This window comes from Crinia signifera, chromosome 3 (genome assembly GCF_055691185.1).
Source record: "Crinia signifera chromosome 3, ASM5569118v1, whole genome shotgun sequence".
NCBI lineage: Eukaryota > Metazoa > Chordata > Amphibia > Anura > Myobatrachidae > Crinia > Crinia signifera.
The window spans coordinates 239411810-239432816 of record NC_139219.1 but is presented as its reverse complement, the minus strand read 5'-3'; the positions used below and the strand labels follow the sequence as shown (position 1 = coordinate 239432816).

The 21007-nt window shown below is 41.5% G+C and overlaps 1 protein-coding gene across 1 annotated transcript in view; it reads left to right on the top strand.

Moving 5' to 3' along the window:
• The window catches only part of NAALADL2 (N-acetylated alpha-linked acidic dipeptidase like 2), a 570750-nt gene that overhangs the window by 362951 nt on the left and 186792 nt on the right, over positions 1-21007 (top strand). The window contains exon 6 of the mRNA XM_083177727.1: positions 20325-20465. Within this exon, the coding sequence (XP_083033853.1) occupies positions 20325-20465 (141 nt within the window). The remainder of the gene's footprint in view (positions 1-20324; positions 20466-21007) is intronic.

The window sequence follows — 21007 nt, the reverse complement described above, 5'->3', positions numbered from 1 at the left end:
CCCCCCCCCCCCCCCCGTGGAGCAACGCAGCTATGGCCGCATCAACCTCAACCCCCCTGCTGGAGCGAGTGAGCGCCAGGCCATGGAGGTGAGCAGCAATTCTCCTCCCCCCTCACCTGCCCCCCCCCCCCCCTCCGTCCCTGCCATGTAGTGATGAGGCGGTGATGGCCACGCCGCATCACCCGGCACAAGGCACCATCCCCCCATGGAGTGAATCCCCCCGTAGAGCGATGCAGCGGGTGAGCACAGGGCCGCCACCGCATTATCAAACCCCCCTCCCCCGTGGAGTGGGTGAGTGCTGGGGCGCCCGCCCTGCCAACAACTTGCATAGAGGCTCCAATAATATGCATTTCTGAATAACATCTTACATACAGAGGTGCAATCATTGGACACACATCGGGCAAACATCAACCATCTGACAGTAGTAGTAGTATGTTTATTTATAAGGCGCCACAAAGTGTCCGCAGCGCCGTACATAGCAAACAAAAAACAAATTACAAGGTAACGTACAGGGTGTGTTGATAAAATAAAGCATAAATACGGGTATAGCTGGTAGAACTAAAATCAGCATCAGTTCTGAAGTAGGTGTCAAAATTGTCGAGGAGACTGAAGATGAAGTAGAGGAAGGGAAGAACAGACAGGAGCACAGGTGAGGTAAAGAGGTAGGGTGAGTACAGGAGGAAGGAGGGCCCTACTCATAAGAGTTAACAAACTAAAAGGAGGTGGGTGGACAAACGAAAAACAATAGGATAAGTAGGAACGGATGGGAACGGAGGCAGGATAGGAGGATCAAACAGGCAGCATGGTCACCAGAAGTAAGAACCCGGAGTTATTTCTACTGAGTGCAGGATCACAGTTGCAGGCTAATGCCTGTGTTTGAGTCACTGTTCCTATTAGTATCCCAAAACATTTCTATCCATCCATCTATCAACCACAGAGTTGTCACCAGTGGTTGTGGGTTGAGTCACTGAATGCCTCTCTGCCATCTTATCTTGGATGTCTTCTTGCCACCTCAAACTCAATATTTCCAAAACAAAATTAATTATATTCCCACCAACCAAGAACAGTTACCATCCTGATATCTCCATAACTGTTAACTCAACATTCTACCCTACCCCACAAACTTGTTGCCTAGGGCTCATCCTGGCCTCCGAACTGTCCTTTGTTCCCCACATTCCATATGTCTCCAAATCATGTTACATGCATCTAAAAAACATCCAAAATACGACCCTATCTCACACAAGACATTACTAAATCTCTTATCCATGCACTCATTATATCCCACATTGACTATTGCAATAGTCTCCTAACTGATCTTCCCAAGAACAGACTCTTGCCACTACAATCCATTTTAAATGCTGATGCTATGCTGATTTTCCTAGCAAAATGCTCATTGTCTGCTGATGCGCACTGCAAGTCCCTCCATTGGTTGCCTGTATTTTGCCATATTTGATATAAAATACTTCTACTCACATATAAAGCTATTAACCATACTACACCAGCATATATCTCTTTACTTATTTCGGTACTTGTTTCCTAGCATGGCCACACCGATTTACATCGGGGTGGTCGTGTCGGAAAAATCGCGTTGATCGCATCGCATGCGATTTGGTCGCATGCGATGCGATCGACGCGACCGACCCGATTTTTTGATTGAATGAAATGTAAATCGTTTCCCTGGGACCCGATTTTACATTGGATTCAATGTAAAATATTCCCAACCCCCCCAAATTTAACGGCGTAAACCCCACCCCACGATAGACGCCAACCCGAAGCGTGGCGAGCGCAGCGAGCCCGCGAGGGGCGGCGGTGCGCGTCCTCCGACCTTTTCATTCCCCTACTATCCACGTCGGCGTGGAGTTGAGAATAGAATAGTGTGGCGAGCGCAGCGAGCCACCGAGCCCGAAGCGTGGCGAGCGCAGCGAGCCCCGCGAGGGGACGCGTATACCTGTGAAGTTATACGCGGCCCCTCGCGGGGCGCGCTGCGCTCGCCACGCTTCGGGCTCGGTGGCTCGCTGCGCTCGCCACACTATTCTATTCTCAACTCCACGCCGACGTGGATAGTAGGGGAATGAAAAGGTCGGAGGACGCGCACCGCCGCCCCTCGCGGGCTCGCTGCGCTCGCCACGCTTCGGATTGGCGTCTATCGTGGGGTGACGACGGGGACATCTATAATGTGAAATGGGTCATATTGGCCCATTTCACATTTTTCACATTTTCTCACGATTTCAATGTTAAAAAATATTTTAACATTGAAGCCTATGCAAAAATCGGGGGCATCGCGTCGGTCGCGTCGGGACCAATATTAATGGTCCCGACCGACGCGATGCCCCCGATATTTTACCTTTCCCGACACGATCCTCACGATTTCAATGTTAAAATATTTTTTAACATTGAAGCCTATGGAAAAATCGGGGGCATCGCGTCGGTCGCGTCGGGACCAATGTTAATGGTCCCGACCGACGCGATGCCCCCGATATTGTGCCTAGCCGGCCAAATGGACCTGATTTCAAAGGAAATCGGGTCCATCGTGTGGATCGTGTACCTTAACTTAAAGGTACACGATCCACAAGATTGTGGCCGTGCTAGGAAACAAGTACCCTTATTTCAAAATATCTCCCAACACGACCACTCCGCTCTGCACAAGACCTGCATCTATCTTCTGCATGGATTACTAGCTCCCATTCACTATTACAGGACTTTCATTGGGCTGCTCACACCCTATGGAATGCCCTTCCACGCACAATAAGACTCTCTTCTAGTCTCCAAACTTTCAAGTGTTCCCTGAAAACTCACCTATTCAGGCAAGCCTATCATATTTACAGTAAGTTCCACATGCATAACCCTCTGAGGCACTTATGTATTATATAAATTTTCTTCTGGACTGCTATACTATTACTGGTGGCTGTCCTTGTGTTTCCCTCCTATGTACCTATCGATTGTAAGCTTGCAGCAGGACCCTCTTACCTCCAAGTCTGTCTGTTGTTACCCAGGTTGCTTTATCACTGTATACAATTGTAATGTGCAACGGAATCTCCTGCGCTATATAAGAAACTGTAAATAATTACTATTTAATGCTCAATAGTCTATTCATACCACTCTTGCATCTAAAAAGGAGCACATTCCTCCATCATTGTTTCAGTGTATTGCTTAAATGTCTGGTATTGGAATAGAATTAGGGGAATGTAACTAACATTGCACTTTATTGCAGGGGTAGCCAACTCCAGTCCTCGAGAGCTACCAACAGTTCACGTTTTCCAGCTCAGCTCGCAGGTACACAGGTGCACTCATTACTGACTAACACAGGTGGAGCTAAATACTTCACTTTTGATACTGTGAGGAGACATGGAAAATGCGCACTGTTGGTAGCTCTCGAGGACTGGAGTTGGCTACCCCTGCTTTAGTACATATGAGAGTTTGCAGTCATCTGCTATGTTGTCTACTTGTGGTTTGCCTGAGCCACTTGTTTGTGTCATTATCTAGATATCACAGTTTGTTGACTTTTTCCTGTAAAATTAACCTTTCTTCTCAAATATCGATACTAAGGGGGTATTCAATCCAGGATCACAGCTGTCGATCCCTCCCGAAAGCTGTGATCCTGGCCCGTTTGCATTTTGATCAACAGCTGAACGACAGATGGGGATTCCATGCCCTGTCTGACGATTGGTGCAAAGGGGGCTTGTCCCCGAAAACGGACATGGATTGTCAATCTGCAGCCAGGATCGTGACAATCCAATGGCCGTTATCTGAAGAACGGGCCCGACAGCTTCGAAAGTTGGGCTCGTTCTGCCGTCGGTAAAGACAGCATTGAATAGGGACCCGCCGCGATTTCCCCCGTTGGGAATAGCGGGGGCACATTAAATACCCCCCTAAATGGCTTAAGAACAATGTTGTGTCCACCAAATTTGCCTTTGCCTTTGCCTTCTCTTCCATTGGTACTGTAATTATGAAAACAAGTATTCCTTTCCTGTTCGATTGTGTCTCATCCGACAATTTTTATAATTTTTGACACATTTCTACACTGACCTCTTTAATGGGTTCTGGAATAATACTATTATGCACCATTTCAAGTTCAGTTCTGTCACGTTTCTCCTCTGAACTCAAAATTCTACTGAATCTTTTCATGACTTCTGAGTTCTGGCCTGTGCATCATCTCCATGCTAAGGGCCCGATTCAGACCTGCTCACCAGGCTGTGTATATATTTGCTGCCATGGGAGCAGGATAACTTCCCCCCCTGTGAAATGCACACCCCCACCACCGGTCAGATCCCCTTAGTGCGCTGTGAGGGGATGTGTACACTTACAGATCCGCTTTATTGTGCCCACACAGAGGAAAATATAATTCGATAGTTACTCATCATCAAATGATTTTTCCTCTGTTCACAGATAAAAGTAAGCCAGGACTTACTTTTAAAACCGATGGTCTTCCCCGAAATTGGGTGTGGGTGCACCCCACAATGCCCCCTGCTTGTCAACCCTGTCAAATGAAAATGTTGCCAAAGGTTTTGTACATGCGCATTATCACCTATGTGCATGTGCTGACCCCCACCATCATTGACGGGGACGAATTTGGTCTGAATCGGTCCCTAAGTCTATGACATGCTGTACTTTGTTGAATCTTATTTTTCATGCTGACATGTCACTTGCTGATTCTCCTTCCAATTTGTCTAGTCTTGTTCTGGCTTTGTTGTATTGTTATTATTGTTATTACTGTCATCGCGCAGTCTTTTTTGCTTTTAAATGCTAGTGTTTCAGATATATCACTATTTGGACATACCGATATAATATTAGTATAATTCAATAAACTTATTTCTTAATAATGAAAATAATGAGAATAATAATAATAATAATAATAATAATATTAATAATAATAATGATATTTATGTAGCACTTTTCTCCCAATAGTACTCAAAGTGCTTCACCATTGTCTTTATAGCTCAAAATACACAACAAGCTTAACAGTAGATATCAGTGAAATGCTTGAGTAAATAGGTACGTCTTTAGTCTATTTTTAAAGGATTCTACAGTGGGGGCTTCTCGCACTGTGTGAGGAAGAGAGTTCCATAGAGTTGGAGCAACAAAGTTGAAAGCTCGACCCCCAGATGAATTCAGGGAAATTCTGGGTACTGTTAGTAGTCCTTCTTCAAGGGATCGTAGTATATATGAATTTGAAAATAATAAAATGGATGTTATATACTGACCACCCCCCCCCCTTCTTCCCTGTACCATCCAATCCCTGCTATACTTATAGACTATCCAGTCTAGATGGTTGCCCATGTCCATAATCACCAGTGGCAGCTGATAAGTTGAAACTGTGCATGTCAGGGATGGGACCACTTACAATTATTATATAGTTATAGGTAAAGGAAAAGTTGACAATCATTTCCATGAGTGTTATTAGAAGTAGTGCATGACTGTTTTTTTTTTGAATTTTTATTTCAATTTACACTCCATTTATTTAATCAACAATTTTACAATTTTGCACCAAAAATTAGTTTCTAACATTATATTCCTTAACTGAAAAAAAAATCCAAAAGCAGAATGCTATCAACAACCCTATAACGCTTTTATCACCTACCATTCTGCTGAAAAATGCCATATGTATGAATTTCCACAGGGACTAGCAGTTATTAGTACAGGTAGATTAAAGAAAGCATCGCCAAATAGAATTTTATTTTCTCCTCTAAATCCAAGACTGAATGTTGTCATGGTTTGCAGCAGTTTCATATTCTGTCCTCCAATCGCATTTATTTGCTTCATTTAAGATATGTGCTGTATTATTGCTACTTATGATTAAAACTTAGAACTGACAATAGAACATTCATTGCCTTTTCATTACCTACAATGTTTTATTGAAGATCTCTTAATGGCAGTGTTACAGGATTGCGATTATAAGTGAGCTGCCATGTCTAATTATCTCTTTGAAAACCCAGTGTGCGTTGCAAACTCTGAGCATATTTCCTGAATGGTTGTGAAACACCCTTATTAACAGTGCCATCAATGTGATTTTAGATTTTTATGTTTGAGGTGACTACCTAAAGCCAGATTGCATTTAAAAGTGTCTGAGTGAATCACACCATAGGCAATTCCATTCATTTGATTGTATATATTTTAGTATCTTAAAGTATTAAATGTAATGTGAGGATATGCCACTTTATGCCTCACACTATAGAATTAAATGTATATAGAGTACATTCTAAAATATTCTGTAAAGGGAAACTACATCTAACAACATTATGTAAAGGGGAACTATATAGTGTGAGTGTTATAGTCATAAGGGTGCCCTAGGTAGGGAAGCCATTTTATGGCATCTCATTACCATTATACCAGCAAAGCTCCTCACACTGGGATCTCAAACTGTCCCATATATATATAAAGTAGTGATTACAACAGGGGACAGTGCACACCATCCAGGGCATAGTGTTTCAAATAATAGAAAAATAAAATATGCACATACAGTATTCCATGAATAATTACCATTATTATTATGATTACCAGTTATTTATATAGCACACACGGCTCTTTACAGAGAATAGTTGAACATTTACATCAGTCCCTGTCCCAGTGGCGCATACAATTCTACACATACAGAATATACAACCACACAGTTCGGGGCATGGTGGGAATTGATATCCCAATGCTACCTAAAACTCAATATTTACAAAACAGAGCTTGCTCCACTCTCCTCCAAGATCAACACCTCCACTCAATTTTCCCTATAAGGTCACAATGTCCTCTGTCCCCCAAGCCACTCATCATCTTCCACTACTGCAGCCTCTTCTGATCAGACAATTTTCATCAAACTCTATTATGGCATCTTAAATGCTGCATAAAGACTGGTCTTCCACTTCACCTTTGCCACCACATTACAAATCACAATGCAAGCACCCGTGCCCTTCAAAATCCAATTTAAATTTGTAGCGTTACCTACACACACAATCAACACCACTAACCAATTATACATGCCAAATCTCATCTCAAAATAGTCTACCTCTTGTCCACTTAGGTTCACCTTGTGTCTAAGAAAGCATCTCTCTTTATATCTATGCCACTTTTGGAATATTCTGCTAGGCCTTAAGATACTGTCCTAATCAGTCAAAATATTTAACTCTTTTTTTAAAACTCATATCTTTGTTAGAGCTTATTATACTGCCACCTATACAATGCACAATATAGTGACCTCATTCCTGTTACAAATTCTAATCTTAGTTCTAGTTCCCTTGTTCCCCTTATCCTCACTGTGGGGGTTATTTTGGTTCACTCTTTCTGACAAAATCCTTCTTAGATGGACAAAACCAAGTGCACTGCAGGTGGGGCAGATATAACATGTGCAGAGAGAATTAGATTTGGGTGAGTTATTTTGTTTCTGTGCAGGGTAAATACTGGCTGCATTGTTTTACACTGCAATATAGACCTCACTTTGAAGTAAAACCCCACCCAAATCTAATTCTCTCTACACAAGTTACATCTGCCCCACCTGCAGTGCACATGGTTCTATCCATCTAAGAAGGAATTTGTCAGAAAGAGTGAACCAAAATAACCCCCCTGTGTCCTCTTATTAGAATGCTTAAGCAAGATCTTCTGTAATCTTTGTTGTCTGCATTTATTTCCTCTACCTTGTATGTCCCTTCTTTGTGTATTTCCTGTATTACCCACTATCCAGGCGATACTATCACCATACAAATTTATGACGATAATAATGCTTAAATAACCCTTTAAATAATCCATATGTTTAGCATCAGCAATATAGTAAAGGTCACCATAAACTAGGGAATTTGTATAAAATGTGGGCTCTTTTCCTGCAATTGCTGTTATTAATCACAGGAAAAGAGCCCAAATTGCATATGAATGACAGCATTTCCGATATGATAGAATAGAATAGAATAGAATCAACTTTATTGGCCATGTGTGCTTGCGCACACTAGGAATTTTTTGTGGATTACAGTGCAGCATCAAGCAGGGATGAAAAGGGGGGGAGGGAGACATTACATATATTACATAAAGACATTATAAGCATTTAATTTCTAGCTACGACTATGGTGGTCAGGTCGCCAAGTAGGGACATGTTGTTTGGCTGTTGATATTGGGATTGCATTCGCTTTGATTGGATTGTTCAGGTGATGGACGGCTAACGGAAAGAAGCATCCCTGGACGTTTTGACAGGGATGGACCTGAACCGTCTTCTGGATGGTAGGATGTCAAACAGGTTGTGACCAGGATGCAGCTTGTCGTTTGCGATCTTCTCAGTACGTTTCCTTACCCTGGATGAGAACAGATCCCATATCGGGGGGAGGTCGGTCCCTAGGTTCTTTTCCGCAGTCTTCACTACCCTCTGCAGTTTTTGTTTGTCGTTCTCGCTTGCGCCACCGTACCAGATTGTGATCGAGGAACATAAGACAGACTCCACGATGGCGGTGTAGAATACGCACAGCAGCTCCTGTGGGATGTTGAATTTCCTGAGTTGCCTCAGGAAGAACAGGCGCTGTTGGGCCTTTTTGATGTTTGTGGTTATGTTTAATCCCCATTTTAGGTCACTGGACATGGTTGTCCCTAGGAATTTGAAGGAATCAACCCGCGACACCACTGCGTTGGCTATTGTTAGCGGGGCTAGTGCATTTGTTTTTTTCCTGTAGTCAACCACCATCTCAACTGTTTTGGTGGGGTTTAGATCGAGGTTGTTGCTGCTGCACCACTGTGTCAGCTTCTCCACTGCATGCCTGTACGCGGTCTCGTCACCATCCTTGATTAGGCCGATGATAGTGGTGTCATCTGCGAATTTGATGATTTTCACTGACTGCTCAGCTGAGGTGCAGTCATTCGTGTAGAGAGAGAAGAGCAGAGGGGAGAGGACGCATCCTTGGGGGGCTCCAGTACTGATTGTTCGTGTGCTGGACGAGAAGGCGCCGGCTTTGACCACCTGTTCCCTTGCTGTTAGAAAGTCCACTATCCATGAGCATGTTGATCATGGGACTCCTAAGGAGAGGAGTTTTGGCTGCAGGATGCCGGGAACGATAGTATTAAATGCTGATCTGAAGTCCACGAATAGGACTCTTGCATAGGTGCCTTGGTGGTCGAGGTGTTGTAAAATATGGTGCAGCCCGAGGTTGACCGCATCCTCTACACTTCTGTTTGCACGGTAGGCAAACTGCATGGGGTCAAGGTGAGAGTTTGTCACTTCTCTCAGGTGCTTCAGTACTAGTCTTTGAAATGCTTTCATGGCCACTGAGGTTAGTGCAATTGGCCTGAAGTCATTTAGGTCCTTCGTGGGTGTTTTCTTAGGGACCGGGATGATGATAGAGCGTTTGAAGCAGGCAGGAACCTTGCACAAGTCCAGGGAGGAGTTGAATATCGTTGTGAAGATGGGGGCGAGCTGAGCTGCACAGGTCCTAAGGCTGGATGGCGACACACCATCCGGTCCTGCAGCCTTCTTAGGTTTTATTCTTTTGAGTACTGCTTCTACCTCGCCTTGGTCCACGTGGAGGGCCTGGGTGTGGTGGTCTTTGGGATGGAGTGGGGGAGGTACGGCCTGCTCAAATCTGCAGTAGAACTTGTTCAGGTCTTCTGCAAGTTCATGGCTGGTTTCAGACTGTGTTTGGGCTTTCTTGTAATTTGTGATGTTTTGCATGCCCTTCCATACTGCCGCAGGGTCCTTTGCTGTGAGGTTGTGTGTCAGCTTGTTTGTATATTCCCTTTTTGCGAGTTTGATACCCCGAGTCAAAGAGTTCCTGGCTTCTTTGTACTGTGTCCTGTCCCCGCTGCTCTATGCCTCCTCCGCTTGGCGGAGTTTCCTGAGCTGGCTACCGAACCATGGCTTGTTGTTGTTAAAGGATCGGATTTGCTTGGTTGGTACACATAAGTCCTCGCAGAAGCTGATGTAGGATGTGACTGCATCCGCTAGTTCATCTATGTCAGAGGCAGAGGCTTCGAACACCATCCAGTCAGTACAGTCGAAGCAGGCCTGAAGCTTTGTTTTTGCCTCGATTGACCAGTTTTTGACAGACTTGATAACAGGCTTAGCAGACTTTAGCTTCTGGATATATGTCGGAAGAAGGTGGACTATGCAGTGGTCGGAGAGACCCAGTGCTGCATGGGGTATGGATCGGTATGCAGACTTTATGGTGGTGTAGCAGTGGTCTAGCGTTCGCCCCTCTCTTGTGTGGCATGTGACCTGCTGGGTGTATTTTGGGAGCTCCTGGCTCAGGTTGGCACAGTTGAAGTCACCAAGCACAATGAGCAGCGAGTCTGGGTGTCTAAGTTCGGTGTCCGTTATCAGAGTGGCCAGCTGAAGTTGGGCTTCTGTTGGACTTGGTTGTGGGGGGATGTATACTCCTACTAGGATAATAGAGGCAATTTCCCGAGGGGAGTAGAAAGGTTTGCATTTGATGGTAAGAGTCTCTAGTTGGGGGCTGCATGACTTGCCCAGGGACTTTATGTCTGTGCACCACCTGTCGTTAATGTACAGACAGATGCCCCCTCCTTTGGATTTGCCCGAGAGCTCTTTGTCGCGGTCGGCCCTGAAGAGGCCGAAGCCTGACAGAGTCACTGAGGATTCAGCAATATGGTCTTCCAGCCAGGTTTCTGTGAAGCATAGGTTCATGATGCGTGGTCTGTGCGCATCGCACGGAGACTGTGAGTCACACCAACTGCATAAGCAATCTCTTGGATTGCTTCCAAGCTGGGCAGGCTTATCTTAGATCGCAATGCGATATACCACATGCAAAATGACCACATGCAATATATCACATGCAGTTCTGCCACCAGGAAAGGTCCCAGGAAGCTCCAGGGGGGATAGCCGGGGACTTCTTTAAGGGGAGAAGTCATCCTAGTGTATGGTCAGCTTTAGATACAAGAAAGATTTCAAAAAACTTTTTTTTAACTATTGTATTAAAAAATGAATTCAATTTAAACACTGTTGAAAATCTAGTAGTAGTCTGCCCATCACTATATTGTAAATATGCTACTTAATCACATATTCAGCATCATGGACTAGGAAAATGTATGCTGGGCTTAGCTCACCCTTATGAAGCTAAACTTGTCATAGTGTGACAGAGACAGCATATCTCCAAATGAGAATAATGTGGAGGATCCAGATCACGTTTTAGAGCAGTAGCAGAAGCGATTTCCCGATATAAGTGTTTCGAGGGCAGAGTGCAAATGCTCTCGAAGGTGGATTAGCTGCCCAAGCGATAGGCTGGGTTGTGGTCTATGGCAGGGACAACTAAAGCAATTGCAAGATTCTGTTCATGCTGTGTTTACCTGTATGCTGCAGCCTACACTTGCCTATGGAACTAATCTGGTATGCTGTGACCTGCTTTATAAATTAAAGAATAAAGTCTTCATTTGAACTACCGTGTAAGTGATCCTTGTCACAATACATTACCCCACGGAGTCCCTGGGGCTGAATGAGCAAATATGTAGCATATTTACAAAATGGTGGTGGGCCCAGACTATTGGCCATGATGGAGCCCATGCTTATGGAGCTAATCTTGGTATACACAAGTAGAGGGAAAGCAAAGACAGCGGGAAAATGGCAATGGTGCTTCACATATCCATCCGCATTAGTGTACTGTATTTTTCGTTAGTAAAGCATTTGCTACCAGTGTAATAACATGCTTTTGCATGTTTTTCCATAGTACACCTTAGTGCGCCATGGTCAGACAACGAAGCCAAGATGGTGGGCCAACAGTAGCGATAAGCGTGGCTGCATCTGTACTAAAGAAACACATCATTTAAATGACTAATGAAGATAAGGTTTTGTTCAATGGTACATTATTTAATATGCTCACTAGATGTGTTAATATAAGGTGCCCATCTTCATTTTATAGACATGTTTCTTAATTTTGTAAAAGCTTTGGTATGTCAGCTACTTACCCTATAGTTTACCTCCAGGTATTTCAAGTTGTTACTAACAGCATGAAGTACTCTTCCTGATATAACATGCAGCTCCAAGCATTCCTTTGATAAATATTAATGTGAACTATTTTCTTTGATCATTTCACAAGCTTTGATAAAGCTTTCCTTACCCGCAAAAGATGATCACATGAGACCCTTTCACTGTTCAGTAAATTGAATGGTCATTAAGGGATAGTTTTAGGTCTTACTGAAACCATAAACTAGGCATTTGAGTGCATGATCATTCAGTACTGAGTTAATCAGGTAATTAGCATCTTTGATTTCTGTAGCTATCTGGCAAACGGTCAAATTTGAAACGCACCATTCCTTTGCTAACAGAAATTAAAGTCAAATATGATTTGACATATATACAGTGTATGGGGTTAGCAGGGATGCAACATTTATAAAGGCAAACTATATTGTTTGTTTATGGCTGAACATATATATTGCTGATTAAGAGCAATAAACTATTATATTGTCAAATTACTACAACATTGAAAATACATTTTGTTAAACAGACAAATGAGACAAATATATATATATATATATATATATATATATATATATATATATATATATATATATATGCAGGTGGGTGAAGATAACTCCAAAGAGGTAAATATGGTCTATATATATATATATATATATATATATATATATATATATATATATATATATATATATATATATATATATAATAAAAGTATAATTCTATTTATATGTAGTGGAATTTTACATAAAATTCATAAAATAATTGCTGTACTATAGATTACATTATTTAGATATTTGTTTAAAATGAATCCTTTCTATGTTTCCTTATTTACAGTATGGGGCACATAAGTGGCTTGACCGCTAGAAAGTCTTTAAAACATATATATTGAAGTCTATTTAGTCACAAAGACACAGGGTTCCCTCCCTGCAATTAGATAAAAAGAAGGGGTTTTAGCAGGTGACAGTTATTTACAAACAATGCAAGTATGGGAATTTCAGCCATTTGCTTATTGCTGATTGGAATAAAACAGATAAAAGGGAGATGCTGCTTGGTTGCTATGGTGTGAATGAAATTTGCACCTTAATGTAATGTTACTAATAACTAAGCATTTGCTCATCTGGGAAGCTGATAGATTAGCAGAATGCTCAGATGGATGAGGATGTGAAATTAAATTATAACATTTTTCATCCTCAATATACATGTAACATTATAAATGCAACCACAATTCAATTATTGGTGTTCACTGTGTTGCCTAAAAATAGGGCCATCATTTACACTAGGCTTGGTGGGCTACAGTCTGGGGCCACACAAGCATTGAGTCCTGTTGGAGAAAGTGCGCTATGTAAATTAAACTTACTTACTTACAAGCATAGAGGACCCAGGGAAGCCAAAGGCAGGGCAAATCAAAAATAAAATGTTGCTTACGGCAATACCTTTAGCATCCTTCCTCCCCCTGTCCTCCTCCAGTGGTCACACTGAATGTTGGGCATGAAATCGTTATGGTCAATATTTTCAGTGAGGGATGCAGAGAGAGGAGCCACTAATGCAACAGACAAGATTGAAGACAGAAGCGAACAAATCATGAGAAAAAATATCTGCAGAAAGAAGGCAATTGAAAAGAAAGTGAAGTGCAGCAAAATGTGATCCAGTGTCTTCTACATGCTGAAAGAAGGTCTCCACTGCAGCTTTTAACAATTTAGAATGAATCTCAAGCATGTTGCGTTTGATTTGAGGGAACACAAAGAATTTGTAGGGAGCCAGGTTTGGACTACATAGGAGATGATAAAGCTCATAGTTGTGTTATTGGGCCAGAACATCCATATCCATCCTGTAGCTGTGGGTAGGTGCATTGTTGTGATAGATAGGAGCATGTTCTTGTGCAGCACCTTGAAATGGCTTCCAGAACATGAAGAAAGCATTGATTGGTATATCAGTACCCAGCTATGTTCATTGCTGCACGGTTGGTACAGTAGGTAAATGACTAGTTTTGGTCTCAACATTCACCATTTGGTTGGCTGTGCAGCATTTATGTCAGCACTTCTGTGGTGGCATATTTCCCAATGGTGTCCACTGGGCCAACTATTGTTTGCTCTCGGGGTCAAAATGGTGACTCCAGTATTCATTGTTACTGATGATCTTCCAGACAGAGTTTGAGTAATTGCCATCAAATGTGACCAGCATGTTGTGGCACCAGATCACCAAAGCCTACTTCTGCTCCTGATTCAGCTGATGGGGCACCCAAATTCAATCTCAATTTATGAATTGACATTGGGTTTCAAGGTCTTAATCACAGATTTACTAACAGGTGATTTTTTAATCAACATTTTTCAAGATTGGTACATTAATGTGTGTTTAACCCTGGAAGCTATCAATTATTAATGATTTAAAATCAATGAAAATCTTATTTTAGTAAATATAACCATTATTAAGATGTGTATTGAAATTGTGTAAGGAGAAGCTTGTAAGATCTTGTCTCACATATAAAAATTGCAGTTGTAATGTATCCAATCGATGTGTCAACATTCACAATGTCTACACCAGAGAGTTGATATTGATTCAGTTGACATAATTAACCTATTGTCGACACCAGCAAAATGTGAACTTTAGACCTGGTGTTAGGGTTAGCCATAGAAGCACTCTAAAAACACATTGTAGTCATTTCAACAATTTCTACATTAGAAAGTGTTGACATTATGAACATTTTATAAAATTTTGTGAGGTTCATTTTTTTTTACATTAACAATAATAGCATACTTAATGCCGATTCTTGTCTAACTGCTATAATATGTATAAATAAAATATTACCAAAATGTCAAAGGAGGTTTTACCACACTGTCAGAAATATTGCATTTGGGTTAACTTCCAAGAATGTGAATGTACATGCATTGTGATTTTACATTTTCATGAATATCTACCTGGAAGCTACTTTTCTAAAAATCCATTTAGTGCCACGGGAGGTTAGCGTACATAGTAAAACGTAATGTTTTATCATTCTGTAAAAAAGAAAATCCCTTGTTTTACAAGTTCAGATCTAGTATTGTGCCTTAGAAGTTTAATTACGTGCTAGTCAGACAGACAATCTTTCTTTTCTTTAAGCAGCATGAAGAAATATGCTACGAAGGAGAAACAATTGGCCAAGCATACAGTACACTCTAAATACCAATGGTTTTTAGATTACCTATCCAAAGAAAGACTGGTGCTAGTGTGGCTTCCATTATTATATATATGAACACAATCACTACTTACCCCGGTTCAGGTGTCCCGGCGTCTCGCTTCCGCCCGCTGGCTCCGGAGGGCGCTTCCGGGTCTCCCCGTGCATCACTTCCGGATGCGTGCGTCACGCTGACGTCCATCTGGCAGCGGGGCAGTCACCATGGTTACCTTCTGGGTGCTACGTTCTGGCGTCCTGTCGTCATGGATACTCACCACGCCTGCCACTAACGGATTGGGTGTTCCTGAAACGGACAAAAACAAACTTAGATCACATAAACAAAGAGATCAAAAAATGTGCAATCGAACAGTGCAATATTAATACAGCTCCCTTCCGTGTATAGTGGGGACAAGGGAGATGGCTGAAGCGTGATAACGCTTTGCCGTGGCTGCTACGCTCGCCATGCTATCTAAAATCAACTCCATGCCAACATGGATAGTGGGGGTATGAAGTTAGTTTATTTTAGATAGTTTGTGGCAAGCGTAGAACCCGGAAGTAGCACGGCGCCATGCTGGCGCCATGAAACTACGCAAGTACCTAATCTATTGTAGATTTCCTTATGTGTGGATTTGGTATTTATGAGTACAGGAAATTTCTCACTAGGCCAGTACTCCAGGACTTCCTCTCTCACATGGCAGTGGACAGCAATCAAAGCCAGATTTCTGGAGAGATGGCATGAGGGCCACATTCAGTTTCTCTTCCTCCAGTGCCCCATCACAGCTCAGTGTCTTCCGTATTTAACACCAAACACACTGAAACAGCGCTGTGCAAAATAATAAATTTATTAAAAATATTTAAGCATATGGCCAACAACACAGACAAGACAGACACACATATACAATGAGTAGACACTCAATGGCTTTCAATAGCTCCTGTTAGGATAGTTACTATGCATGCTTTCCTTGATGAAACATATTATTTAACCGGTTAGTATGTTATTTGGGTACTTATGTAATATCTGGGCTCCCGTTTTTCTTATGAGACCGCATCCCCTCGCGGGGCTCGCTGCGCTCGCCACGCTTCGGGCACGGTGGCTCGCTGCGCTCGCCACACTATATAAAATCAACTCCATGCGTAATTGGATAGTAGGGGTATGAAAAAATTAGGTGCATTTAACATGGGAGCCCAGATAATACATAAGTACCGTTATTTGTAAGTCCCCCACTCTATGTGCATGTATTAGTGGTAACAAGGCTTTGTTAGAGCTCATAAATACGTTATGGGTCCAGCATCCAGTACCTGATGAGTGCTCCGACCACTGATACAGTCCGTGCTAGTGCAGTCTTTTCAGAGCACTCTCACCAATATCTGTCCTGTGTCAGCGAGCAGAAATTCCCCAATTCCCTGATGTGTTTTCTGAAATGTGCATCATCATCTCAAGAGACTTTGAGTGAGCATCACTGGGCAGATACAGCAGGGAGTGTCACCATGACCTTTATTCTGGTTGGCTCACAGAGCAGCATTAGTTTGCTGCTTTGCATGACTTGTAACACTCCTCCTTCCGCTAATTGCCGATTTCCCTCTAGCGCTGCAAATGGATGTTTTGCATAAACATCCATTCGCAGCCTGCGTGGGTGCACAAAATCATTGGATGGTCACTGATGATCCAATGATTTTTGTGGTGCTTGCTAATCTAAGTCTCTCTCTGGTGCCTTAGACTAGCGGCGCCCTGATCAGTGCATCCTGTGATGTCAGCTGCCCACCCACAGTAGGCCAATAGCCATCCCCATTGGCATTGGGACGCCCAGCGGTTTCCTGGACTCATCCAGCATTTATGTGCATGTGCAGGCAGAAAACATTGGTCACTGTTGTGAATTCACAACATAGCAAACCGATCAGAGTGAGGGCCTATACCAGAGAACACTGGCTCTGACAGATTGCTCAGCACACAGCGCTGACACATCGCTGTGTGCTGAGCAAATTTTGGACAAAAGCATCACTCTTGAAAACTTTTTTAACTACTGATTTTAGATAAGAAATTAGAGAGGGCTTTCTAGAGTGAAGAGGGCTTTCTAGAGTGAAGTCATTACTCATAACAACCAATCAAATTCTAGCTGTGATTTTCTATAGAGATGTAGCCAGATTCTCATAGCTTGCTATTAGCTGTACATGCACTGCTTCAAACCCATAATTCAGAACATTTACCACAAAGTTACCAAAACTGTTAATTGTTCTAAAGCTCCAAAAACAGTTCCGTGTGCACGTGTTCTATGTTACAGCATCAAAGAAGTCTTATTTTCCATGTTCTCTTTTTTATTGTGCCTTGTGTTTAGATTTTTCATTTCTGTCAGTCCTGAAAATGTAATAGACATATTATATAGTATAACTTCATTAATATGCAAAATTAAGACTACTGTATTTATCAGCCTGTCAAAATGGAACAATATAACAGTAATATCAGCGCTGGTGGCTGTGCATGCCTGATTGAACCAACACTTGGTTTGCTCTGTCATCTAGTGCACACCAGTACATACAATATTTGAATTCCCTCCATAGAGGTGAGGAGCAGCATTAGCCTTTTATATTGCAAAATTAATTGGATTGAGTGATAGAAGTGTGCATGTATTAAGGTGATATTTTTAGAATAATGAACAACGGATATTGTTAGCAACTTATGAAAATCATTCTATTTTTCAAAACCTGTCATCGCTATAGTGCCATACAAGTTACAGAATATTCTTTAATTGCTCTTACATGTTGCCGTTGGGAGGTTGTAATAATTACACTATGTAAGGAAGTGTACAGGTTGAAGGAAGAAAATCCATGCAGCTCACAGTAATGGTGTTACTGATTCTCTATATCAGTTTCACACTGTGTCCTTCAGACCTGAGTTGTGAGGAGCTGTTAAAAAGCTCTTATAGCAAAATCTAGGAATAATACAGAGTTGGCAGAAAGAACAAAAAAGTTATTTTATTTTGCAGTAGACTTCTATTCTTTTCACATCACCATTCCCGTAATGTCACCAAACTTGTACTTTATATAAAATATCTGTTCAATTACTGTAGGTAGTATCAACTCCAGGTGTGCTCTCCCTCTAGTTTGTTTCTCTCACACTTCCAAAAGTCTTTAAAAATACTGTTTTGTAGCTACAAAAATGGATTCCTTTATTTGAACCACAAGTATGTTACCAATACTATTATTGGCATGGCCCAGGACTCATCCTTGAGAAAGTTCCCATGTCCCATCCTTTCAGTAGTAAAACATGCCAATGGGGATTGCTGTGCAGAAAGTCTCATTTCCAATATGACCACCAATGACCAATAATTCCAGGACTGAAAGACAAAGTTAGCATAGAAAAGAACACAATAAGCTATAAAAAAGAACATTTACAGCTAAAAATGAAAGGGTTGGACAGGGTGCAAATCCATTCTAGAAAAAAGGCTGTTCTTCCTGATTGGCTCACATGATATGTCTATCATTACCTAAAAGCAAACGCCACCTGGCTCTTCCACCAGCCTTTTTGTTTCTAATAATTATATTTTAGTACAATCATTTATTATAAGTTTTTTTTATATCAAACCTCAATCAGAATATTTACCCCTAAGGACTATTAATGATCAAGATCATTAGATATATCCTCAACTAAATAAGGATTAAATGTTCTTTTACAAACTCCTCCATCTTTACTATTCTTTCTAAATATGCTGTATTAACAAAAAACTTATGGAAGAGCATTGAAGTAACTTGCATAAGTATCTACAAATAATAAATAGCATAGACCAGTGGTTCTCAACCTTGGTCCTCAAGGACCCCCAACTGTGAATGTTTTTCAGGTCACTGATACATTTTAAAAGATCACAGGTGGAGCTTATTATGTCACCTGTGATTCTGTGTGGAGACCTGGAAACGTGCACTGTTGGGGGTATTTGAGGACCTAGGTTGAGAAACACTGGCATAGACCATGGATAGGAGTTGGGCATTTACATTTCCAGGCTCAAATTTTCTAAAAGACAGCAAATGACTGCAATCCACATGGCATAGAGCAAAACTGTCATCCAAACAGTTTGTTATAGAACTCATAGGGAGCTATTCAATCTGTGCTGGCGGAAATAGTGTCTCTCGCCTATTCTGTTTCCAACAGCATTAAATGCTTTTCTTAAAGTCAAATCTGAATTGTTGGAGACATACAGTAATTATCGAATTTGCAGCTGATTTTGACAATTTATTGTCCATTTCCGACAAAATGCGGCCATTCCGACACTCAACTGTCAGGACATTGAATACAGACTGTGGAGTTACAGTTGTAACGTGTTGAAAATGGACAAGAATCCGACTGTTGGGAAAGTCCTGCCATTTGGATTCGTAATTGAATACCCCTATGGTTCCCAAAGTAAACTGAAAAAAGGTTGTTTCAGAAAATACTGTAAGAAGAAACACTTATAATGCCCAAAATCAAATTTTTATCCAAATCATAAGAGATGTTATAGCCAAAAGAGTAACATATTAAAATCCTCCATGTCTCAATTTAATGGTAACATAAGACCATTGGTCAAATGTAATAGCCTCCTAGTTCAACGGCCGTGTGGCATGCCGGCAGAACTCAGAGTTTTTTTTTAAGGAGGCAATCTTTACAAGGCATGGTTTTGCCTTGTAAATGGTTGAACCTGTAAAAAAACTCAGAATACATCTGGCATCCCACACAGCCACTAAAATCAGCGGCGATAACATTGAGCCAAATGTGTCTACCCAGTACATTTAAACATTGAGAGGCAGTGACCCAACTTGGTTATCACACTAAATCTATAGGACCAGTAAAATACACAAATAAAAAATTAAACAACAAAAAAGACCCATTAAATGCAATAATAGCCATAAAATGTTTACACAACAAAACTCTTATTATGGTTATCTATACACTATATAAAAACTGTACGTAATTTATATAATCAAAACAGTAGTGGATGCAAACTATAATGGCCCATGAGATGCAATGCAATGCGCTTTTGCTATTGTAGCTTACGTAAGAATACTGGGCACCCTGCTAGGAAACACGTACCTTGTTTCCAATTGTAAAGCGCAATGAAATATGCTGCGCTATATAAGAAACTGTAAATAAATAAATTATTTAAATAAATAAACTGTGATTCATTGCACAATACTGCAAACATATATTTTTAATACCATTTTATTATACAATGTGCTAATTAACATGTTTCTCCTTGGCCAATGTTGGTTCTATTCTTATAGGTGTACTTTATCATCTAACTTTTTATTATTATTACTATTTAGATGCCAACTCTTGGGAAATGAATCCAAAAGTGACATCAATGTTGGTGCAGCCTGTAACTGTATCACTTTTGAGAAGACTATTTACTGTGACAGAAAATGCAATAACAGATGAGTGCCACCCAATTAAAATGCCTGAGACAGGTAATGTGCATTTAACTTGACTTTTAAGTGTCGTGGCTCAGTAGAATCATTTGTTAGAGTATAGAATTCAAATACAATACGAAATACACCTAACATTAAACATTACTCAATATATTAATATGGGATGATATGTTTATAAACACAGTTCATTTTCTATCTCAAAAGGTTAGAAGAAGTTATGTGTAGTTTTCAAACCACATTAGCCAGTTGCACAGTATGGCCCTGATTCAGTTGCGTGTTCACATAGGGGAGCGATGTTTAGCAACTGCGCATGCGCCTAAAAGTTTATGCACATGTGCAGCCATTTGGTGCAGTGCGGGCGGAGGAGTTGCGTCTATGGGAACGGCCAGCGTTGCAATGGCACTCCCATGAAAACGGTGGGTGTTCACATGGAAATGCGCCCGTGACACCGGTGCCGGGGGTGGACAGCTGACGTTAGTGGATGTCAGTTGCTCGAGCACTTCACGCACAGGCATGCCGCAAACTAAGATTCCAGAGAGGTGTCTTAGATTTGCGAGTGCTGTAGAAATCATTCAATGGTC